The sequence below is a fragment of the Tenrec ecaudatus genome, chromosome 13, assembly GCF_050624435.1.
Source record: "Tenrec ecaudatus isolate mTenEca1 chromosome 13, mTenEca1.hap1, whole genome shotgun sequence".
Lineage (NCBI taxonomy): Eukaryota > Metazoa > Chordata > Mammalia > Afrosoricida > Tenrecidae > Tenrec > Tenrec ecaudatus.
Genome location: NC_134542.1, coordinates 103,330,953 through 103,357,237, shown reverse-complemented (window position 1 = coordinate 103,357,237; position 26,285 = coordinate 103,330,953). Strand labels below are relative to the sequence as shown.

Below are 26,285 nucleotides of genomic sequence, written 5' to 3'. Positions count from 1 at the left end.
AAAGCATTAAAAACTAGAACACCTTTAAGATGGGTCCAAAGGGAGATCGAATAGTAAAGTATTAAATTTTAACCTAACTACATTTGCCATCATCGACTTTCAAGAGCACTGCGCGTGAGAGCAAGCCTAGTCACCCTGGCCTGTGTTCAGAGGGACTCACCACAGGGCATCTGTCAGAGGTTTAATTCACGTGTGTTTTAAAAAAGACTGACACAGCTTTTATAAGGATCGAATAAGATGTTACATATTCACTTAACTATGGCTACATTGACTCTTACTGTGAGTTTGGTTTGAGAGTTTATATCTACTACAATCACCTCTACAATACTCTGATAACAAAAGCTACTCACATCCTGTGACTATGGTCTGAGGATAGTCACCAGAGGCTTATCAAAGTGTAACCCTGAAAATGGATTTTGGGTTTCCATTTTCATCCACAGTCTTCTGCAAACTAGATATCCACAAATGTAAACTCTAATATCATTCCTTCCTTCAAATTTGGATTTTATTTCTACAATCCTTAGATCACAAAGGCAGGTGTGCTTCTTCCACTTGGACTCAGTTGATGCCTCTGCTTTTTTAATTTAATGATTAGACAAGGAGCGAAAGAACGTTTCAAATGAATCTAAATGTAAGTCATTAAATGTTTAAATTTGGGAAAAAGTATAACTGTACTTCTTATCATTTTAGTGTTCTGAAATAAGACATACCAATATACACAAAAACTCATGGTAGTGCTTATTATCTTTAGACCTTTAAAAATTTTCCCCAAATCAAGAATTGTTCAGAAAATTACTGATAGCATACAAATACAACTTTAGGAAAAATTGAAAAAAACGCATATAAACTTACTCTGTTACTATGTGGAACAATACCATTCGAGGCTTCTGCCCTTCCTTTCTCCTTTTCAGTTCTCCAAGTACTAGAGTTGTATGGTAACATATCTATATGCTTTCTATTATCTCCAGTTCGTACAGAATTACCTGAAAATAAAAGAAAAAATGGAACTATGTCAAAATTACAGTAATCCTATTTTTTAATAAATCATTTTATTGGGGGCTCATACATCTTCTATCACAATCCATAATTCATCCATGTCAAGCACATTTGTACATTTGTTGCCATCATCATTTTCTTTCTTTTCTTTAATCATTTTATTGGGGGCTCGTACAACTCCTATGACAAACCATACATCCATCCATTGTGTATAAAGCACATTTGTTGCCATCATCATTCTCAAAACATTTCTTTCTACTTGAGTCCTTGATATCAGCTCATTTTTTTCTCTTCCCTTCCTTCCCTCATGAATCCTTTATAATTTATAATTTTTTTTTCATGTCTTACAATGACGTCCCCCTTCACCCACTTTTCTATTGCCCATCCCCCTGGGAGGGGGTTATATGTAGATCATTGTGATCATTTCCTCTTTTCTCCCCCACTTTACCCTTACATTCCTAGTTTGGCTACTCTCAATATTGGTCCTGAGGGGCCAATCTGTTCTGGATTCCCTATGTTTCCAGCTCTTTATCTGTATCCGTGTACATGCTCTGGTCTAGTCAAATTTGTAAGGTAGAATTGGGGTCATGAGAGTGGAGGGGAGGAAGCATTAAAGAACTAGAGGAAAGTTGTGTTTCCTTGGTGCTACCCTGCACCGACTGGCCCGTCTCCTCCCTGTGACCATTCTGTAAGGGGATGTCTAATTGCCTACAAGATTGGTTTTGGGTCTCCACTCAGTACTCCCCCCCCCCCCCCTTCACAATGACATGATTTTTTGTTCTGGGTCTTTGATGTCTGATACCTGATCCCATCAACACCTCACGATAGCACAGGCTGGTGTGCTTCTTCCATGTGAACTTTGTTGCTTCTCAGTTAGATGGCTGCTCATTTATCTTCACGCCTTTAAGATCCCAGACGCTATATCTTTTGATAGCTGGGTACCCTCAGCTTTCTTCATCACGTTTTCTTATGCATCCATTTTGTCTTCAGCAATCGTGTCAGGAAGGTGAACATCTCAGAATGCCAGATAATTAGAACAAAGTGTTCTTGCTTTGAGGGAGTACTTGAGTAGAGGCCCAATCTCCATCTGCTACCTTAATACTAAAATTATAAATATATGTACATATATTATAAATATATACATAAATATATGTACACAGATCTATTTCCCCCATCATATTTACATATATACACACCTGTATTTACACCTCTATAAATGCCCTTTGCATCATAGTTCTTTCCTCTATTTCCTTTTATTTTCCTCTTGTCCCACTATCATGTTCAGTCTTCATTTGGGTTTCAGGAATTCCCCTCAGCTATATTGCCCTTGATCAAGCCCCACCAGGCTTCTTACATCCTCCTTGTCACTGATTTTAGGTCACTTGTTTCCTTGTCCCTGGGTTTGCTAACATCCACTTCCTTTCTGCTTCTTCCTGTTGCTTTCTCCTCCAGAATGTTTATCCCAATTTCAGTAAACTTATGTAATAAATCATATGACAAATTTAATAATTTGCATAGAAGGAAAACTAATCATCAATAGAAGGGAACAGTAAATATGTCAAAGTGCTACCATACAGCAACATATCATTTCTGATTTCCTAATGTCTGAGTAAGATACAATCCAACACTTCAACTAAGAAATATATACCACACTATTTCTAATAATGCCAACTTAACCAGGTATCTTTATTCACAATTCTTTTGCGAATTCGTAGCGAATCTTTATTCACAACTCTTTTGAAAAGTTTTAGACTTTGAAAAGATGTGGAGGATACAACAGAGAAAGGATACTACTACTCAGTTATATAATATAATGTACGTCCACACAGAAAGATAACTCTGTGCAAGTTTCTAATAACATGGCTATAGCATTTCCCGATATTGGTCACAGCCTACTTCCCAAAAAACTGCTAACAACTGTATAAATCACAAAGCTTAATACTTAAAAGTTGACCTCTAGTTATTTCATTAATTATTACCCATTTTGTCCATATATTCCAGTTTATCCCCCAGGAGTTGGCAGATACAGACACACAATTATATGGAGTACACAAAAGGAGATACCAACACTACCCCAGAACTGCTAGCCTACAAGAGCTTGTTAAATTTATTTAAATTTATTGAGTGCTTTCAATACTATATCCATCTGCTGAAACATTTCAATTACTATTGCTTCTTTTTTTAATTGATTCATTAGGGGCTCATACAACTCTCATCACAATCCATACATACATCAATTGTGTAAAGCACGTCTGTACTTTTTTTTTTTTCCCATGAACAATTTCCACTTTATTTCCTTTCAGGTTTTTCTTCAGCTTCTAATCTTTACATAGGCTTTGGAGGAGGTCGTGGGGCACACCTGCAGGTCTAAATCGAGGTGGCAGGGTTCGGTCCTTCCGGACTTCGCGTGACCGGTTCCGGACCACCTGGCTGTGGATGGCGCAACTCACACAGGAATGCAGCTTCACGTACAGCTTGGGAAACACGTGTGCGTCAAAGACACTCGCTTTGGAGATGTCTCTGACGGCCGCGGCCTCCACTATGTTTCTTATGACGAACTTCTTAATGGCCTTGTCTTTGGGCCGCAGTAGGCCCAGTTCCTGCAGCGAATGGGCTGCACATGGCCGCGGCTTTTCTTGGCACGGCCGTTGTTACACCTTTACTTTGTCATCTCGGAAGCGAGGACGCAAGGGCACATCTGTACTTTCATCGTCCTCATCATTCTCAAAACAGTTGCTCTCCACTTAAACGCTTGGCATCAGGTCCTCATTTTTCCCCTCCCTCCCCGCTCCCATTTCCTTTTTTTTTTCAATTACTGTTATTTCTAACTAACGTTGTCTGCTCATTCTCTAATCTTCCATTTGTAAATTTTTATTGCTAAATAGCATTTTATTATATAGTTTTAGTTCATGTTTATTGGTTGATTGACTTTTAGGTTGTTCAATGTCTTGGGTTAAGGTGAATAATATGTACCATAAATATTTACAACAAAGACTTTATGCCAAATTTATTCTTCCTAGATATGCAGGGTCTAATTTCTAAAAATAAAAAGGTTAAATTAAAAGCATTGCTACAAACCTAAGATGCCTAATTTTAAGGCATGAGTACATTGTCAAGTCAAATACAATGAAGGAAAAAAAGACATGTTCATCAAAAACTTCATCAAAAGAATAAAATGAAAAAAAAAGAATAAAATGAGAACTCACAGAGGACAAGTTGTTGGCAATGACACAAAAGAAATTAGTATCTAAAACTCAGAGAAAGGGGTGAATAATCCAATTTTAAAAGGAGGCCAAGGACATGAACAGACAACTCACCAAAGATGGCATACAAATGGCAACAAACATGAAGAAATAGTCACAATCATTAGTCATCTGAGAGATGCAAATTTAAGCAATAACGATAAATCATCTTGCATCAATGATGCATAATGATTAGAGCCCTCGTACATTTCTGATATAATTGTAAATATGTACAGCCTCTGTTAAAAGCTACCTCCACGAACTGGGAATAGAAATTCCATATACCCCAGCAATCACTCTGCTGGGTATACACAGAAATAAATACAATATACACTGACATACACACCATACTCATCACAACACTGTTCAGACTAGCCGGAGACGGAAATTTCCTTGCAAAAAGAATGGATTTCCTGATGTGGATAGATAGTATCCTATCACAGAGCGCACTGTACTTCAAGATCAATCTTGAAATGTCCTTTATGACAATAAATGAAACACCATTTCTAGAATCAATCATTCTCTTATAGCAAACCATGATTGCCTAATTCAAAATGGCCAATATCAGTCTATTTCCGCTAATGCCTGAATGTCAATATTTATGCATTCCATATTTTTACGAAATCCTATTTTTCTGGATTACATGAAGAATTTGTTGTCAGGATTGGAGGAAAGGTTATTAATAACCTGTGATATGGAGCTGACACAACCTTGCTTGCTGAGAGTGAGGAGGAATTTAAGCACTGGATAAAGATCAAGGATTGCTGCTTCTTTACAACTCAATGTAACAAAGACCCAAATCCTCACAACTAGACTGATAGGTAGCATCATGATAAATAGGGAAAAGATTGAAGTTAACAAGGACTTAATCTTGCTTGGATTTACAGTTAATGTTCATGTAAAATCAATCTTGCTTAATTTATAATCAGGAAATCAGAGGCTTCTGAGTCAAGTAACCAGCTGATCAACACGGAGAGTTAACCATTCTCTAAAAAATAAGGAGAAAATCACCAAGAGCAGGGTGCAAGCAGTCTGGAGTTCAACCCAATAAATAAGTGACCCGAGCTCCCTGAAGTCCGAGACAGTCCAGAATAGCAGAGGGGTAAGGGGGAAAGGGAGAAAGAAGCCTAGCCCTCATGGCAGACTTGAGAAATCACTAAACTCCCAAGCAATTGGGTCCTCCATACACCTAGCTTACTCATCCACCAACTGGTGTGTGCCCCTGAATTCAGGAGTACCTCTTGGCTGATGAAGCACCTGGATGGTAAACTGCCCACAGCAGCCTATCTACCCATTCACCCTGGCAACAGAGCACACAAGAATCAAAAGACCAAAGCATGGAAAGCTCCGGTAACTGCCAGGCACCCTGGCTGAAGTATCAGCCAATCTGGGCACACTGGCCACTCCACAACCTAATCCTTGAATCAGTGGCCTTGTTAGACCACCCTGGGCAATCCAGAACAACAGCCTCTCTTCTGAGAAGGCTCTTGTTCCGCCACCCACACCCCTGGCCACCTATGAAGAACCATAAACCTCTTTCCTAGCCCCATCCTGTCAATCTAAACAGCAAAAAAGGACAGTCACTCACCCCCAAGCACTGCTTCCAATTTCTCAAATTCTATCTGCCCTGTACAGTCTTGATCCCTATCAGAACAAAGTTGAGACCTCTAGCTCTTCCTGCCTGCACCACCATTCTTTAAAACTAAGTCTTGTACTATTTTTATAATTCTTTCTTAATCATTACTTCCCCATCTGTTGGTCTTCTGGACAAACGCACAACACTCAAATGGCAGCAACAACAAAAAAGTGTGGCAACATAATTCTCAGAAAAAAACAAATTTCAAGGCAAACAACATAATGAGCTACAAAAAGAGACACTAAATACAGATTAAAGGGACAATATCCCAAGAAGACATAGCCATAATAAACATACATGCAACCAATGAAACATCTTCAAAATACATTAATCAAATCCTCACAGATTTGAAGAGAAAACTCAACCATTAAGAAGAGAGAATCTTCAATATGCCGCTCTCAAGGAAAGACAGATCATCAGGAAAGTAATAAAAACACGAAAGAGCTAAACAACAAAATCAACAAACTTGATCTTCCACACATCAAATGAACACTCTATACCAAAAAATATAGTGTACAAGCTCTTCTCCAGTGCACAAGGAACATTCTCAAGAACAGACCACACAATAGGCTAGAAATCATGTCTTAACACATTCAAAAACCTGAGGTTCTACAGTCTATTTTCTGAGATTATAGAAAATAGAAATCAACAATAGAAGGGCCAAAACATAAAGACAAACACAGAGAAAGAACAGTAACTACTTTTAAATGACTGAATAATAAATCAAAAAGGGATGGAATTTGAAAATCCCTTGAAACAAACAACGATAAGACAAACCACCTTTGGGATACAGCAAAAGCAGTTATCAGAGGTCAATTTATGGTAACCAATGCACATATAAAAAAATGAGAGAATATGACAAAATAACAATCTATAAATTATCAAGGGCTCATGAGGGAGGGGGGAGCGGGGAAGGAGGGGAAAAAAAGAGGACCTGATGCAAAGTGCTTAAGTGGAGAGCAAATGCTTTGAAAATGATTAGGGCAAAGAATGTACGGATGTGCTTTATACAATTGATGTATGTATATGTATGGACTGTGATAAGAGTTGTATGAGCCCCTAATAAAATGTAAAAAAAATAAAGGAAATGATTAGGGCAAAGAATGTACAGATGTGCTTTATACAATTGATGTATGTATATGTATGGACTGTGATAAGAGAGTTGTATGAGCCCCTAATAAAATGTAAAAAAAAAAAAAAAGGGAGAGAATATCCAAAATCAACACCGTAATAGAACACCTTCAACAACTGGAAAAAGGGCAACATAAGCCCTCCAAGAACAGAAGAAATCAAAAGGACCAGAGCAGAAATAAAGATGTAAAACAAAAGGATACCCTGTGTTCATGGGTAGGCAGACTTAAAATTGTGAAAATGTCATTATTACATAAAACAATTAGTAGATAAAATGCAATTCCAATCCAAACCCAAACTTCATTATTTAAAGAAATGACAAAGCTAATTCCTATCTTCATATGAAGAGGAAAGAGGCCCAGGACAAAGAAGTTCTTAAAAAGGACTAGGTAAGAGGCCTTGCTCTAGTCTACCTGAACTAAAAATCTAATTCATAAACACAGTAGCTGAAATAGTATGGTCCTGTACAATGATAGACCAACAGAATAGAACAGAAAACTCAAAAGTAAATGCATCCACCTACAGGCAACTGATCTTTAACAAAGGGCCAAAATCTATCAAATGGGGTAAAGACAATGTCTTCAACAAATGGTCTTGGAAAAATTTGGTCTCCATATGCAGAAGAATGAAGCAAGCCCTGTATTTCTCTCCATGCACAAAGACTAACTCAAGGCTTTCTGGTGGTGATGACTTCCCCACGCAATCATGCCTGTCCAAAGGATCTCCTTTATCCCTCTCCTGAAGAGAAGAGAAAACACAAGAAGAGGTGCCTGGTACAGAACCCCAATTCCTACTTCATGGATGTCAAATACCCAGGCTGCTATAAAATCACCAGTCTTTAGCCATGCACAAATAGTAGTTTTGTGTGTTGGCTATTCTGCTTTCCTCTGTCAGCCAAGAGACAGAAAAGCAAGGCTTAGAGAAGGATGCTCCTTCAGATGGAAGCAGCACTAAAACATCTTGAATCAAAATGAGTGGGAAGCCATTCCAACAAACCCATTTTGGATAGAGAAAAAACAAAAAAACGAACTCAAGATACATTAAAGGCTTAAATGTAAACCTCAGAACCATAAGGATCATCAATGAGAAAATTGGGACAAACTTAAGGGCCGTATTTTGGGGCACACATAGACTACCAAATATAAGAATCAGACACAGTGGAAGACAAAATTGATGACTGGAACTTACAGAAAATAAAACATTTATGCACAAGAAAATTCATCAAAAGAATAAACCAAACCCACAGATTGGCACAAGTTTCTTGGCATGTTTCTCAACAATAGTTTTTCAAATGTTTAAAATTTCTTAATTGAAAGAACTGTGGTCTTTCTGAAGACTTTCAGAAAATCTAACCAAAATAAAAAAAAAGAAAATCTAAAAAAACAATTCCTTTAGAATGCCCAAACAACCATCACTTTTGTTAACTCATTTGTGTGCCTTGAACTTAAGTAGTCCAGCAGATATCCATGGAACCATTCCTTGATTGGACCTATATTTTAAGACACCCTAAAAATACAAAGAAAACATGTGTTACTCCTAGCCCTCCCCCCAGAAGAATTTATATCAGAGGACAGCACTGAATCTCCAGTTCTGGGAGAGGGACATGTCTGCTCAGAGGAGAGAGGAAGAGAGAGTGGAAAACATCCTGGCACACCAAGCCTTGAGGATGATATTCCCACTCAGAGCAGCCAATCCACAGAAAAGACCACAGGGCCAGCCAACTATGAGAACACAACATCCCTCCCTGGGGACAACACTGGAGACACAGTATGAGACTTCCGCCCGATCTGATTCCACCACACCGAAGCAAAACACTAAAAGTGTGGAACAGAACGAACAGTAAGGGGAACAGAGCAACGATGTCCCCAGAGAATACTAAAAATAGACTTTGGGGCCAGGGCTTGGCATCCCAACAGACTCAACTGGAAAACACTCCTAAAGGTCAACAATCAGTCCTTGAACTAACTACAAGCTTTTCTTTCTTGCTGTTGTGTTTTATTTTGTTTTTTGTCATTGGCTTGTTGTTATTGTTTTGCTTTATTTTGTTGCTTGGTTTTGTACTGTCTTGTTTTTGTGCATGTTATTATCTCCACAGGTCTGTCTAAATAAAATAAGCTGGATGACCAATCTGAAGGAGAAAACAATGAGACTGACAGCTCCGGGGGGACATGAGAGAAAGGGAAGAGAGAGGAAAGGTAGTGGTGTTAACAAACCCAGGGACAAGGGAACAACAAGTGATCCAAATCGTTGGTGAGGAGGGTGTAAGAGACCTGGTAGGGTGTGACCAAGGGTAATATAACTGAGAGGAATTACTGAAACCCTAATGAAGACTAAATATAATAGTGGGACAAGAGGAAAGTAAAAGGAAATAGAGGAAAGAGCTAGAAAGAAAAGGACATTTATAGAGGTCTAAATAAAAGCATGTGCGTATGCAAGTATATTTCTATATGAGGGTATGGAAATAGATCTTTGTGCATATATGTATAGATTTATTATTAAGGTAGCAGATGGACATTGGGCCTCCACTCAAGTACTCCCTCAATGCAAGAATACTTTGTTCTATTCTTCTGGCATTCTGAGATGTCCACCTTCCCGACACAATCGCTGAAGACAAAATGGGTGCAGAAGCAAATGTGGTGAAAAAAAGTTGATGGTGCCCAGTCATCAAAAGATATAGCATCTGGGATCTTAAAGGTTTGAAGGTAAACAAGGGGCCATCTAGCTCAGAAGCAACAAAGCCCACATGTAAGAAGCACACCAGCCTGTGCGATCATGAGGTGTCGAAGGGACCAGGTATCAGGCATCACCAGAACAAAAAAATCCTATCATTGTGAATGAGCAGGAGTGCGGAATAGAGATCCAAAGCCCATCTGTAGGCAGTTGGACATACCCTTATGGAAGGGTCCTAAGGAGATGAGTCACTCAGGGTATAGTGTAGCAATGATGAAACATACAACTTTCCTCTAGTTCCTAAATGCTTATTTGCCCCCCACCCACTATAATGATCCCAATTCTTCCTTACAAATCTGGCTAGACCACAGGATGTACACTGCTACAGATAGGAATTGCAAACACAGGGGATCCAGGGCAGATGATCCCTTCAAGACCAGTGGTGAGAGTGCTGACACCAGTAGGGTGGAGGGAAGGTGGGGTGGAAATGAGGAGCAGATTACAAGGATCTACATATAACCTCCTCCCTAGGGGATAGACAACAGAAAAGTGGGTGAAGGGAGATGTCGGACAGTGCAAGATATGATAAAATAATAATTTACAAAGTATCAAGGGTTCATGAGGGAGAGGGGAAGCGGGGAGGAAGGGGAAAAAACAAGGAGCCAGGGGCTTAGGTGGAGAGCAAATGCTTTGAGAATGATGAGGACAATGAATGTACAAATGTGCTTCACACAATTGATGTATGCATGGATTGTGATAAGAGTTGGATGAGCCCCTAATAAAATGTTTTTTTTTTAAAAAAAAAACGTGTGTTACTGAGAGGATTTATATGCAGTGCACCAATGACTGCAAAAACATGTTTGAACACCTCATGAATGCACAAAATTCTTGCAGTAATTATTTCTTGCTTTACCCTATAAAGACAGTGATACAGTTTTACTTACCTTTATGTATATGAGAGAGGAGTTACCCATTGGGCTGTGATCCTCATAGTTGGCAAAGCAAAACCACCAGCAGCTCTTGGGCTTTCTACTCCCGTAAACAAGTACAGCCTTGGAAACCCACAGGGGGTCTCTGTGAGTCAGCATTGACTCGATAGCAGTGAATTTTGTTTGGTTTTATATATAAGAATCTCTCACAATTCAAATATAGGCAAAATAGAGAAACAACACATTTTAACAAAGTACAAAATTAATAATAAACACATTAAAATATTCTCAACATCAATAACTAAAAGAACTATTCACTGCCATCAAGTCGATGGTGACTCCTGGTGGCCTTACAGGATAGGGTAGACTGCCCCAAGAGTTTCTAAGATTGTAACTCTTCACAGGGGCACAGAGCCCGTCTTTCTTCTGAGGAGCTGCTAGGGTAGTTAAATTGCTGACCTTGTGGACAGCAGCCCAACATGGAACCATGGCATCATCAGGGATCCTGTCACCATAATGATTAGTCACATAGGTAGACTGCACAAGTGAGTTTCCAAACCTTTGTGAAATATGCAATTAAAAGATGAGGGATTTTTTTTAATGAGGGAATCATTTTAGAAGCTTTCTGAATGTCTTTTATAATAGTACAGATATCTTGGGAAACTGTTGAGCAATTTCTTACAAAGATTAACATCGTATATATTGTGGGTATTAAAGATATTTTCTTCTAGTCCATAATGGCTTCACTTTCAACTTGTGATGTCATTTAGTAAATAAGTGATTTTAATTTTAATTGAACATTTTTAAGGAGATAAAACAGTTCATACTTATATATCAAAAAAAACTGTTATTTTATTTTTAAAATTAAGTCAGCACAGAACTTAAGAATCAAGGATTCATATGGACATACTTACCATTGCCTTGCAGACCAGGAACAGAGCACTCCTGAGAAACTGGGTGGGCCATATTGGGATTTTCTGCAGTTTGTGAAGCAATGGAGGCCAGAGAGCCATCACTTTCTGATTGAGAGCTATAATTTAGTCTACTTTTTTCATCAACCTGCTGAAAAAATGTATTAACATTATTAATATTTAGAATTAGTAATAACATTTTTTAGGGAAAAACTGGGCCGGGGACGAGGAAACAGAAGTTTTGCTTCACAGAAAGAAGTCAACTACTACATGTTAAAGGATTTTAAAAGACTACCACTGTAACCACCAATGTAACAATACTTTCAGGAAGGCTTCAGTAATGATACTGAAACTGTTTCCTAAAAGCCTTGTGGAGAACAGGATGCCACAGTGTTCTCACAAATTACTTACTAATAACAAAGATGGAAAGGTTCCTTTACCAGGAGACATCTGGTAACCTACTTAACCAATTGCTCTCAAACATGGTATCACCCAGAGTGTAACAAAGAGATACTGGGTCTCCTGATGTGATGCAGTCACAAGTACACAGCACTGCCTGTAATTACTCTGAATTCATAAGGAAGTATGCGTGAATACTCACGTATACATAAACCACAAGTCATTCTACAAACCCATAGGCTGCATACGATGGGGTACCCAATAAAACCAGAATTTATTTCCAAGCTCTGTATTTAAATTTTTTTACAAAACAATCTTATCATCCTCAACGTATTCTCCATTACACTTAATACGTTTGTCAAATCATGATTCCATTCTTGGAAACAATTTTCAAAATCATCTGGATGGATGACAGCACCTCCCTCATTTTTTTCTTCACCTTTTCTACATAGTCAAATTGCTGTCCTTTCATGTCCTCTTCATTCACGGAAACCAAAAGAAGTCCCATGAAGTAAGGTCAGGTGAGTAAGGTGAGCAAGAGAGGTATGTTGTTTTATTGCCAAAAACTGGTGCATTCAGATGGCTATGTCAGCCAGTGCATTGTTATGGTGGTAAAGCCAGTCACCTGTCTGCCACAAATCAGGCCTTCTTTGTCATACACTGTTATGCGATCTTTTCAGAACCTCTAAATAGAAAGCTTGAATAACAGTCTGACCTCATGGAAAAAACTCCAAATGTACTATAAGTCTACATTTTCGTCCATCCGGGAAGTTGACAAACATCCAGAATGAGGTTTGTCATCAATTGACATTCGTACACTTAAATTTTTCCCATAGCGCTGTCCTTGTAAGCTGTGGTCAACCTCACAACAGTTTCTTCAGAATTTTTCCCAAGCAGAAAAAAAATTTCAAAGCTGCAAACTGTTCTCTTAAATCACCATCACAAAAAAGGAGGTTTAAGCTTAATTGCTTTTACAAAAAACTTCAGAGTGACCAGAGAACGTTTCCAGTGACACCACTGGGTGCACTAACTCAGAGCGAGTCGCTCAATGCTTGCTTAACTAGAAAAATGCATACTATGAAAGTTCTGCCCAGCAGAGCTTTTCCATTTGGGGGGGGGGGTACCCCTAATATACTGAAGTGATAAGAGAATTGTGATTACATAGGGAAATGTCCTAATTTGCAATATGAGATATTTAGATAAAATGTCTTAATAGCAAAAACTTTGAAATAATTAAGGGGGGAAAACAGACCTATGGGACTACAAAATATTAATGTGGACAAATGGTAAACAATTGGTTAATCATTCTACATACAGGTGACAAATATATGAGAAAGTATTTCTAATTAACTCATCTGAAAAATTAATTTAAAAGTCTAAAATTGATGTTAATTACATGACTTAAAATTAATTACCAGTTTAATAAGGCAGTAATATCTTCTAAAGTCCAGTTTCTAGGGGGAAAAGGATAAAAATTATAACATACCTGGCTAGAATCACTAGTAAGTAACTTAAAATCATTTTCAATATTTTCCCGTTCATTCATGTCTTCATACATCATTCCTGGGATTGCCAGTTGTTCAAAATAAGCCTCTAAATGATCATCATAAAACTCTTCATCATCAATATCATCATCTATAAATAAAAATGAAAAAAATAAGGCTTAATACTCAAAAAGGCTAATGCCAGTAGGTCAGTAGACTGTGATCTTGACCCTCCCCAGAAGATATTATTTCAGTCATTAATGGGCATTCTAATACATATTATATATTGAATTATTTTGAGAAAATAGCACAGAAACAACAAATGCCATTAAAAAAATAAGAGCTAGTAATGAATCCAGATATCACAGGGTATAAGGTCAACACATAAAATCAGTTGGGTTTATGTACACCAGCAATCTCAAAAGAACATTTCCAAGGGCTCAAGTAGAAAGAAAATGTTTTGGAAATGATGATGGCAACATAGGTACATGTGTTCTTGATACAATTGATGTATGGCTTGTTATAAGAGTTGTAAGAGCCCCCAATCAAATGATTTATTAAAATAAATAAATAGACAGAACATTAAGGAAACTATTCAGAGATGGAGGAAGGGGAAAAACAGGAACTGATACCAAGGGCTCAAATAGTAAATGTTTAGAAAATGATGAGTGCAACATATGTACAAATATGCTTGAAACAATTGATATATGGTATAAGAGCTGTAAGAGTCCCCAGTAAAATGATTTCTAAATTCCATTTATAATACCATCCTTATATTCTTTTAAATAAAATACCTAACAATAAATTTAACCAAGGAAGAGAAAGAAGTGTATCTTAAAAACTGCAAAGCATTAGAAACTAAAAAGAACTACAAAAAAATATTTGATACTCATGGATAAGAATACTTAATATTATTGGGATGTCATTATTAATTATAGCAAGCTATTGATTTAACACAATATGCATCAAAGTAGCTGAGCCTGGAGAAACACCAGTTTTCAAATTTATATGGCACCAGAAGAGACACCAAACAACCAAAGCCATCTTGAAAAAGAAGAACAAAGTAGGAGTCCTACTTCCAGACCTCAAACATAAACTAATCAAACGAAATAATACTGGTACAATGAGAGCATATCAACCACCACCAGCCTAATGGAATTAGGAGTCCAGAATAATTCCATATATTATAGTCAACAAGATGCCATTCAAATGGGAAAGATTATTGTTCGGGGCTGTAGAGTTGGTTCAAACTCACAGTGACCCTATGCACAACAACAAAGTACTGCCCAACCCCATGACGTCCTCATACCTATAGCTATGTCTGCAGCCAGTGCCAGTCTATCTCATTTAGGGTCCTTTTTCCTTGACCTTGCATCTTACCCTACCCTGTGCTTTGGACATGTAATCAGGAATGACTGACCAATCCTTAAAGAAGGATATCATTCTGGGTAAGGTAAAGATCTGGGATCCAAGGGAAGACCCTAAATGGGATGAACTGACACTCTGGCTGCAGCCAGGGCTTAGATGGCATAGCAACATATGTGAGAATGTCAAGGGGTATCACTCTGTTGTGCATAGAGTCACTGAGAATCAGAATAAATTCACCAGCATCTAACAACAGTATTGCCACATTATTTTAAGTATTCATCCATTCCTCGTAGAATAGAACAATTTGAAAGTTCTTCACCAAGTTACACACAGAATCACCATGGTGGTGGTGTTACATGACACTTAGTTCTTTCTGACTCGTAGCAACCATATGTACAACAGAATGCACAGGGGGGAAAGCAATGTAAACTTTTCAGACATAACAAACACCTTGAGGAGATGAGTTGCTGAGCATAGAGAATCAAGACAATAATCTTGGGGGATACCAACATCAACTGACATGACATAACATGCAAATCAATGCTTGAAATCCAACTTTGCTGAGTAGTAAAGTTTGGCGCTGACCTTAAAACGTTCCGCCAGTGGCCTTATCTGAAGTGCACTTATTGGTCAATCCTTTTCCAGAGCAAAGAATGGTGGAAATTGAAGACATGTGAAAAACAATGGGCTAATGGACTCCACAACTCTGAGACTAGAAGAACTAGGTTTAGTCTATCAACTGTCACTACAAACTACTTTGAAAGGGATAGCAATAGAAGGTAGTAAGAACTCAGGCTTACTGACCAGAAGAGACTGGTGGACCCCAGAGACTATCACCACCCTTATAAACATCTTATTGCATGGCTCAATTTTCAGCCAAATATAAGGGGGAACAGTACCACTGGTTTAAATTTACACACCTTAAAATAATCAACAATTTGAGATTCAAAGGGAAGCGTTTTCTCCAAGGCAGAAGGGTTAAAAAAGGAGGAATGAAAACAGTAAATATAGAGAGTGGAATAAGAGATGTTTAATTAGGGGATTGCAATTAAGAGAGGAAACAGATGTATTATGAATTATTGAAAACTTATCTGCTCTGCAAACTTTCACACAATTCACAGCCAAAAGAAAAAATATATATAAACACCAACCCAAAGCAGGCATCTACTCTCAGGTCATAGAATCTTCTTACCCAGTCTCTTAATGCTCATGACCCATATTTCACCCTTATTTGTACATCTTAAGAACGCATTGACTGGGGAGGCTTCACCTCAGCTAGGCTCCATTTCTCATGCCCAAAGGAGAAGGAACAGCTCTATCAGTTCCTGACATATAACACTGTTCTAAGGTCATGCCAACATTAACAGACACTCCACACTCCTACAAGGGTACTTTGTGAACCTTAGTGAAAGTCAAGTGCAGTCATCGGTGGGGGATAGGGGTGGCAGTTAGTCTTGAAGGGTTTGTGGCTAAACCAGGAGGGGTAACCTCCCATTGGGAAAAATGTGTTAACATTATTTATATACACCCCCTAAGGGGAGAATATGCCCAGTATTATGCTCCTAATTTCATGGGCTATTTTCCAACCGGCCCTTGGTGACACAGACTGCATGCTAGAGACAACCAAGACTCTATCCTATTCAAGGTAACAATATCCTTCATAAGCCACACTCTGAGGCTCCAGTTTGGAGACTCCACTAAGCGAACTGACCTTTACCTTAGACTAGCCTAAAGCAGAGTTAAGGAACTAAAATACTCCCTTGTATGAAAGCTAAACCTTTTTAAACGCCGTAGTCTGAGAAGCCAAAGACTGTTCTCCCATGGTTATCAAGTTGGAGTTTGTTGGACTTTGCTTCGGGTCTCTTGCTTTGAAGGAACCCAATGTATGGCAGTTCAGGACTACCATAAATTTGTTATTTTCATGTTCTCCTTGCTATTTTATAACATCTTAGTCTAGCAGGCAAGGTTCTTCCTTTATGATTGAGCATTATTGAAAGTTCTGCACTCTAGCCAACCCTCGTTGTTTGTGCATCGTGTCAAGTCACTTGAGTTTTTGAACTGTACAGGTCAATAATCCACGTATTTTGGTTTAAAGCAGTGTCCTATACATATATTTTTGCTTTTCATTAACAGTATTTGAAATTCTAGAACAATGGCTAAATTAATGATACTATCAATAATCATATGCCCCATAAGGATGGTACTCTAACAAAAGGGTAATGATGTCTCTAAAATGGACCAAGGACATAAAAAAAGCACAGCTACATAAACATACTTTGAGCTCACACTCAATCGTAATTCCTAATCCAAGAACAATTAGTTCTTAATAAGTGGCCCTACTCGTTATTTGCCCTCATGAAGCGATGATATAGGGGCTATAGCAAAGTGTGGTAAAGAAATCAGACAGCGCCCAAATATCAGAAAGAGTAGTGTCTGGGGTCTCTAAGTCCATACCAGCCTGTGTGATCCAAGGACTGTAAATAACAAAATCCAAGACTAGAGGAGGGAATGTTAGTAGAGCTTAAATTCTAAGCACCCAGTTTGCATTAGGCTAAGGATGACAGTGTATAGTCAAAATCCACTTAGACTAAGCGTCCATCGACTCTCCTCTGACCATTGACCAAGGATGTGAATAGCCTTGCTATTAGACAGAGTGCATTGGAAAATGAACTAATACAGATGAAGTTAGACTGAATTTTAGTAGTTTATCATTTGTTCTCCCATTTAAAATTTGTTCTACTTTTTATTATTTATCTTTTCAATTGAGATTTTTCTGTTTTGTTACTGCTGTTAGTTTGTCTTTCTCATTTTTCTTTTTGTTTTTGTATGCATTCTTTACACAAAATCCAAAATAGGTATATCTATAGAGACAGTAACTGGATTAATAATTTCTTGAAGTTATTCCAAGGAAGAATGGAGGGAATGGTAAGCTAGTAATAATGTGTACAAGTAAAACTATGAAAGATCTACATAAATTCAGGTAATTCCTCACCTATAATTCTACAATCTAATAAAAACTAAACACTCCTTTAAGGGCAAAACCTTTCTTGTAACAATGCGATACAATTTGGAGTTTCTATTTATCCCACTCACCCCCTCAGGACTTTGCCTATTTTTCTGAATTTATTTTCCAATTCTGTCTCCTGCATGTTCTATAACAAACACATGAAACTACTTGGCATTCCTCAAATATGGTCCCGGTACCTTTAACTCAGTGCTCTATGTTCTTCCTGCTTTCTGAAACAGCCTTCTCTTCCCATTTCTAAGTCATAGAGTAAGGCCCATGCTTTTTTAAGGAAGTTGAGCAGACATCTCTTTCTCAGTCATCAGAATGAATCTGTCACACTGTATATCCAGAGACATTTCTGTACTACTGGGGCATCTGAAGGTTAGTTATTTATCTCCTTTCTGAACTATTTCTACACTGTTCTCCAATTCCTTTCTTTGTTTTATAAATCATTTTACTGGGGTCTCTTACATCTCTAATAACAATCAATTGTATCAAGCACATTTGTACATAGGTTGCTACCATTTCCAAAACATTTTCTACTTGAGCCCTTTGTACCAGCTCCTTGTTTCCCCCCTCCCTCCTGCTCTCAGGACCCCTTGATAATTATTAATATATTCACATCTTACACCATCCACTGTCTCCATTCATCCACATTTCTGTTGTTCGTCTCCCCAATAATATAGTGCTTTTTATTGAGTATCACCAAGAAGTGATTCATTTGTATGCTAATAATGTTAAATTGAGAGATGAATAGAATCATCTCAAGAACTATATATTCATAAAATTAGAGGGTAGTTTCTTAATCCATCACTTAACAGCAATAGCTACTAGAGTACTGGCAGGTTATAGCAACAAAGGAAACTGAGGAGGACAAAGAAACACAAAGCTGGCACAGTAAGGACTACAGTGAAGTCAAGTAGAGTGACTGGGTAAAGGAAGAGGAAAGCACAAGTTATTTTACAGTACCAGATGAATCTTCAAAGCTTGTCAATGACATAAGTCTCTCATTTTCTAATAAGATAGTACAGCTTAAGTCATCATTTGGAGTTTTTTCATTAAGCTGTGTTCCAGGAGCAAAAACAACAATCTGAAAGAAATGAAAAATCATGTTGAGAAGCGCCATCACTGCTGTGAATAATTTGGAGCAGGAATTCAAAGAGACCAAGTACTTTCTCCAAACTCAATGTGCTCAGGATCTGTAATCAACAATTTAGCCAATGAAGACTCTTTTTGCTTTGTGCGTTTTAAAACTATTTTCCTAGTTCTTTCCTATGTAGTAACTGCCCTTTCCCCACTCTAAACCTTCCACTCCCCTCCATCCACTCAATTAAAAAATTCTTACAATGCAAGGTCTTTTTTTTTCTTCAAAATGTTAAGATTTTATTTACAAAGCTTCTTTGTTGTACAGTAATGCGAGGTCTTTCTCAGATTTTTGCATATACTCAAAGACCTAGGGAAAATATTTAAGTTGTGAAGCATTTTATCTTGCATAGCTCCACAATCAATGCTTATGGAAGCAACAGTCAGGAAATTAACCAAAATATTACATTGAGCAAATCTGTTGAACCAAGACCATATTACAGTCTATTACAGTCTTAAGGATGTCACTTTGAGGACTAAAATACTCCTGATCCAATCACCTTATGTTCACGTGAAAGATGAACAATGAGTAAGTAAACCTACAGAACTGATGCACTAGAATTACGGTATTGGAAAAGAATATTCGAAGTACTTTGCACTGCCTGAAGACCAAACAAGTCCATCTTACTCCAAAGGAAGGAAGGAATGAAAAACTTCACCTAACATGTTATAATGTCCTGGAAAAGGACATAATGCTTGGTTAAACCTTTGCCATTTTAACCATTTCTAAGTGCGTAATTCACTGATGATAATTACATTCACTGTGATGTACAACCTAACCACTATCCATCTCAGAAAGATTTATCACCTCAATCAAAAACAAATGATCTAGCTGGGCTCTGTGGCACAGTGGACAGCACACTGGACTCCTAAGTCTGCCCAACAAGTGTTTCAAAAACTCATGATCTCTTTAAGTAATAAGTCACCAATCAACCCCACCACCTCCCAATAAATACTAGTAAAAATTTAAATCTATGTTGTATTTTTGATAAAAATATACAGAGCAAAACATGTTTCCACTGAAAAGCTTCTAAACATGATATTCAGTTGCATTGGTTACATCCTTCATATTGTGTCGGCATTCTCATTTTTTTGTTCTTATTGGTTCACTTCCATTAACTTATAAAAACATTAAAAAAAAAAAAAAAGAAAAACCACTTCTTAAGTTTTAGAAGGCTTTATTTTATATCTTAGAAAAGGTCTCACAAAGGTGACATGACACGCCAGAAACTCCAGTTCATGGTTTGTGACGTACACAGATACTTCCTTTGAGGAGTTCACCTATTTCAATTTCATGGGACTGTCAGTCTTAATTCCTCTATTAGTACATGTGCACATCTTCATGTGTACACACCACACACAGAGAGAATATAAGATGAGATCCAGCTTCATAAGTCAGAGTACCTGAACTAACCATGCAGATCAGGAATGATTTAGTCAGGGAAGGGCTTACAGCCTACACAGAACTAAAGAATGTTGTTCTCCTGATGCCAGGGGCTTGGGTGGAGAGCAAATGTTTTGAGAATGATGAGGGCAACGAATGTACAAATGTGCTTTACACAATGGATGTATGTATGGATTGTGATGGGAGATGTATGAGTTGCCAATTTTTAAAAAAATGTTTTCCTCTTTTTGAAAAAATACAAAACGTCTTGTTTTTAATACTCGAAATATCATATTCTTCCATTTTGGTGATTAATAGTTTAGGCTTAGGAGCAGGCTTATAGCCTGCTCATCATTCAACAAATCTATAAGTACCCACCATGTGCCAGGGAGCCAGAGTACAATAAACAAAGAGAAATTTTTGTCCTAACAGCCAAATTTCTAGATGGAGGGTCCTAGCACTTGGAGTGAAGCAGAACAAAGCAATATCGACGGTCCTGATGCCATCACAGAGGAAAGAGCACCATTCACAGTCAGCTACCCTCAACTTTCTAATTAGTTGTAATAATAAACTCTGCTTTTTTTGTTGAAGTAGAGCAGATTGCTATTACTGACAAGTAGACAACATCTATCTAATATTAACATAGTAAAGAAATGAATGTTGGCTCCCCTAAATCTTTTCTCCCAATTACCACTGAGTTTAACTGTGACTCATGGCAGCCCTGTGTGTAAGAGAACGACATTCTAGATGCTTTCCTGAGGCTGATTTTCAGATGAGTGTCAGTCCTTTTCTCCAATGCATCTATGAATGAACTCATACCTCCAATCGTCTAACTATTTACTCTATCCAGGAACTCCAATATAACACCAGTTGATAACAAATATATTAAAAGTTTACCTCATGTTCCTTATTATTCATCCGTGGTGACTCCAAAGATGTGCTAATAGGTGAGCCTAATGAAAACAAAACAAAAATAGAGCAAACCAGTTATTTTATCACCTGGTTATCTAAATATAATTTTAAAAATAAGTATTTTTATCATGAAGTAGCATAACAGCATTTTAAATGATGGCATATGAATAATCAGCCATGTACGATCAAAAGGGCAGCCTTGGCCTAAACAGAAAACGCTGTAAGGAAATAGGATAAATGGGGTGACACAGAAGGAAATGAAATGGATTCGCTGAAATAAAAGCTGCATGAAATACTGAATATAAAACTCATGAACTGCTCTGTAAATTTTTACCTAATTCAAAATTAAAAAGTTTTAAAAAAATAAATGATGACCCAAAAGAACAAATCAATGGTCATTTATATTAATAATTGTTCGGGTAGATAAGCATTAAAAAGTCTAGCGCTACCAAGAACAGTGATGAATTCATCTAAGCAAGACTTTACAATTAATAATAACAATATATAATTGATCAAGGATTCATAAGGGTGGGAGGTTGGGGGAAGGAGGGATAAAAAGAGGAGCTTATACCAAGGCCTCAAGTAGAAAATGTTTTGGAAATGATGATGGCAACATACGCACAAATATGCTTGATACAATCGTCCCTGATTTAAAAAAAATAAGACTTTATAAAAAGATCTTTGCTTTATAACAGATGTGTGGCAAATAAAGGAATTAGGGAAATGAGACCATGTATTAGCAAAGAGACAAAGGTACTGAGAAGAAGCAGGAGAAAAAAATCTATATGATGTTAAAAGACTAAACAAAGGTACTGAAACAAAATAGAATCTTGCTGTGGTCACAATTCAAGCAATCTGAGATAATAACACAGGTTTGCTATGAGTTGGAGTTTAGTTTTGCATTTTGAGATCATCAGTAAGTTAAAAACTATGGATTGATACACTAGATGTTAATAAAAACAACAATCTGGTTTGTTAGCTATGATAATTATACTGTGGGTATGGCATACCAAAATGTATCCTGCTGCTGCTGAGTCATTTCTGATTCAGTGTCCCTATAGGGTCTTTCTAGACTGGTGAGTTTGAACTATTAACCTTGTGGTTAGCAGCCCAATGCCTAACCCATAGCACAACTAAAATACATAGGACTGAAATAACAATGTGTGGAATCCGTTTTACAATTTCAGAGAGGAGAGAAACACAAAAACAAAAACATACTGAAAATTGTTGGTGTGTGCCAAGAAGCCCCAATAACATAGTACTCAATTTCCAATGCTAATCAAATGTCCAGCGGTTCATACCTACCAGCTGTTCCACAGAAGATGTGGTGATGTGCTTCTGTGAAGATGTATAGCCTTGGAAACCCTATGGAACAGTTCTACTCAGTCCTATAGTGTCTCTGGGTCACAGCAGTCTCACGTCACTGCCTCCTATAGTGCTGCAGCTCTCGGGAAAAGCAAGGATCCCAAACTCTAACTACAAAATCCACTCACAAATCTTTTTTTTTTTTTAAGGTTTCTTCTTTTTTTTTTTTAAATCATTTTATTGGGGGCTCATACAACTCCTATCACAATCCATACATCCATCCATTGTGTCAAGTGCATTTGTACATTTGTTGCTATCATCATTCTCACAACATTTCTACTTAAGAGCCCTTGGTATCAGCTCAGTTTTCTCCTCCCTCCCCGCCCCCTTCCCTCACAAACTCTTGATAATTTATAAATTACTATTTTGTCTTATCTTACACTGTCCGACGTCTCCCTTCACCCACTTTTCTGTTGTCCACGCCCCAGGGAAGGGGTTATATGTAGATCCTTGTGACCAGTTCCCCCTTTCCACCCTACCTTCCTTCCACCCTCCCAGTATTGCCACTCTCACCACTGGTTCCCTGTATTTTTCTATCTGTACCACTGTACACCCTCTGTTCTAGCCAGATTTGTAAGGTAGAATTGGGATAACAGTGTGGAAAGGAGGGCAGGGCGGAGAAGCATTAAAGAAGTAGCAGAAAGTTGTATGTTTCATCTTTGCTACACTGCTCCCAGACTTACTCGCCTCCTCCACAAGACCCTTCTGTAAGGGGACGTCCAGTTGCCTACCGATGGGCTTTGGGTCCCCACTCCACACACTCCCTCATTTGCAATGATATGAATTTTTGTTCTTTAAAAAAATTTTAATTTTTTTTTCTTTGATGCCTGATACCTGATCCCATCAACACTTCATGATCACACAGGCTGGTGTGCTTCTTCAATGTAGGTTTTGTTACTTCTCAGCTAGATGGCCACTAGTTTATCTTCAAATCCTTAAGACCCCAGACGCTATATCTTTTGATAGCTGGGTACCACTGGCTTTCTTCACCACATTTGCTTACATACCTGCTTTGTCTTCGGCAATTGTATTGGGAAGGTGAGCATCATGGAATGTCAGTTTAATAGAACAAAGTGTTCTTGCATTGAGGGAGTACTTGAGTGGAGGCCCAATGTCCATCTGCTAACTTAATACTAAATCTATAAATATATGCACATACAGCTATTTCCCCATCATCATATATAAATATATTTACATATGCCATGCCTGTATTTAGACCTCTATAAATGCCCTTTACCTCCTAGTTCTTTCCTCTATATTTCTTTTTCCTTTCTTCTTGTCCCACTATCATGGTCAGCCTTCATTTGGGCTTCAGTAATGCCTCTCCGTTACACTGCCCTTGATCAAGCCCTATCAGACCTCTTACACCCTCCTTGCTACCAATTTTGGATCACTTATTCCCTTGTCCCTGGGTTTATTAACACCACTTCCTTTCCCCCACTCTCCTCTCCCATGTCTCCCTGAAATATTGGTCCATTGTTTTCTCCTCCAGATTGTTTATCCCACCTATCTTATCTAGATAGTCCTGCAGAGTTAATAATATACATAAAAACAAGACAGAGCAAAACAAAGCAACCAAAGAAAACAACAACAAAAAAGGCAAAAAAAAGAAAAGCCTGTAACTAGTGAATAGTTCAGGGTCTGTTGGTTGCTCTTTAGGAGTGTTTTCTGGTCGAATATGATGGGGTGCCATGCCCTGGCCCCAAAGTCTATTTGTATTAGCAAAACTATCCAATCCACCTGGGTCAAGAGCACTTTATTATCTATCTATCTATTTTTAAGAGCACCTTATTTATTTTATTTTTTTTTTAATTTTAACAATTTATTGGGGCTCATACAATTCTTTTCACAGTTCATACATATACATACATCAATTGTATAAAGCACATCTGTACAGTCTTTGCCCTAATCATTTTTTTCTCTTTTCTTCTTTTACATTTTATTAGGGACTCATACAACTCTTACCACAATCCATACATATACATATACATACATCAATTGTATAAAGCACATCCATACATTCCCTGCCCCAATCATTCTCAAGGCATTTGCTCTCCACTTAAGCCCCTTGCATCAGGTCCTCTTTTTTTTCCCCTCCTCCCTCCCCCTTCCCCCCTCCCTCATATGCCCTTGGTCATTTATACATCGTTGTTTTGTCATATCTTGCCCTATCCGGAGTCTCCCTTGCCCCTTCTCTGCTGTCCCTCTCCCAGGGAAGAGGTCACATGTGGATCCTTGTAATCAGTTCCCCCTTTCCAACCCACTCACCCTCCACTCTCCCAGCATCGTCCCTCACACCCTTGGTCCTGAAGGTATCATCCACCCTGGATTCCCTGTACCTCCAACCCTCATATGCACCAGTGTACAGCCTCTGTCCTATCCAGCCCTGCAAGGTAGAATTCGGATCATGGTAGTTGGGGGGAGGAAGCATCCAGGATCCGGGGGAAAGCTGTGTTCTTCATCGATACTACCTCACACCCTAATTAACCCATCTCCTCTCCTAAACCCCTCTATGAGGGGATCTCCATTGGTCGACACTTGGGCCTTGGGTCTCCACTCTGCACTTCCCCCTTCATTTAATATGATATATATATATATACACATACATATATACATATACTCATATATACACATACATACACACACTTATATCTTTTTTTTTTTTTTTGCATGATGCCTTATACCTGGTCCCTTGGGCACCTCGTGATCGCACTGGCCGGTGTGCTTCTTCCATGTGGGCTTATTTGCTTCTGAGCTAGATGGCCGCTTGTTCACCTTCAAGCCTTTAAGACCCCAGACACTATCTCTTTTGATAGCCGGACACCATCAGCTTTCTTCACCACATTTGCTTATGCACCCATTTGTCTTCAGCGATCCTATCATGGAGGTGTGCAGTCAATGATATGATTTTTTGTTCTTTGATGCCTGGTAACTGATCCCTTTGGGACCACTCGCTCACTCAGGCTGGTGTGTTCTTCCATGTGGACTTTGTTGCTTCTGAGCTAGATGGCCGCTTGTTTATCTTCAAGCCTTTAAGACCCCAGTCACTATCTCTTTTAATAGCCGTGCACCATCAGCTTTCTTCACCACATTTACTTGTTCACACACTTTGGCTCCAGCCGTTGTGTCGGGAGAGTGAGCATCATAGAGTTCCACTTTAATAAAAGAAGGTATTCATGCATTGAGGGAGTGTTTGAGTAGAGGCCCAAGGTCCTTCCGCCACCTTAATACTTGATCTATAAATATAGACACATAGATCTATTTCCCCATCCTCCTATATATATTTGCATGTACATGTCTTTGTCTAGACCTCCATGAATGCCCTTTGACTCCTAGCTCTTTCCTCCATCTCCCTTGACTTTCCTCCTGCCCTACTACCATGCTTCATCGCCACCTGGGCTAGAGTATACCTCTTCTCTAAGCAACCTTACCCTTGATCATTTCCCAGCAGGCCTACCACTCCCACTTCTCTACCATTTGGGGTCCCATGTTTTTCCCTTGTCCCTGGGTTTGTTAACACCACTTCCTTACCCCCCCCTACCCCCCCCACCCCAAGTCCCCCCAAAACTGTCGGTCCCGTTGTTTTTCCTCCAGATAGTTCCTCCAGCCTGTCCTATTCAGACAGACCTGTGGAGTCACTAACATGCACGAAAACTAGACAGAGGAAAACAAAGCAACAGTATACAACCAGACAACAAAACAACAAAA

The 26,285-nt window shown here is 38.4% G+C and overlaps 1 protein-coding gene and 1 pseudogene across 6 annotated transcripts in view; both read right to left on the bottom strand.

Annotated features, from left to right (window-relative positions):
- CEP192 (centrosomal protein 192) overlaps window positions 1–26,285 on the bottom strand; it is a 141,997-nt gene that overhangs the window by 90,220 nt on the left and 25,492 nt on the right. For 4 of the 6 annotated variants that reach the window (XM_075529886.1, XM_075529890.1, XM_075529887.1 and 1 more), the window contains 5 exons: window positions 21,198–21,253; window positions 18,743–18,863; window positions 13,401–13,549; window positions 11,519–11,666; window positions 853–983 (listed from right to left, as the gene is read on the bottom strand). In XM_075529886.1, coding sequence (XP_075386001.1) covers window positions 853–983; window positions 11,519–11,666; window positions 13,401–13,549; window positions 18,743–18,863; window positions 21,198–21,253 — 605 coding nt within the window. The remainder of the gene's footprint in view (window positions 1–852; window positions 984–11,518; window positions 11,667–13,400; window positions 13,550–18,742; window positions 18,864–21,197; window positions 21,254–26,285) is intronic. The other 2 variants (XM_075529889.1, XM_075529892.1) reach the window with 1 other exon arrangement.
- LOC142424574 (small ribosomal subunit protein eS26 pseudogene) lies at window positions 3,273–3,667 on the bottom strand (annotated as a pseudogene).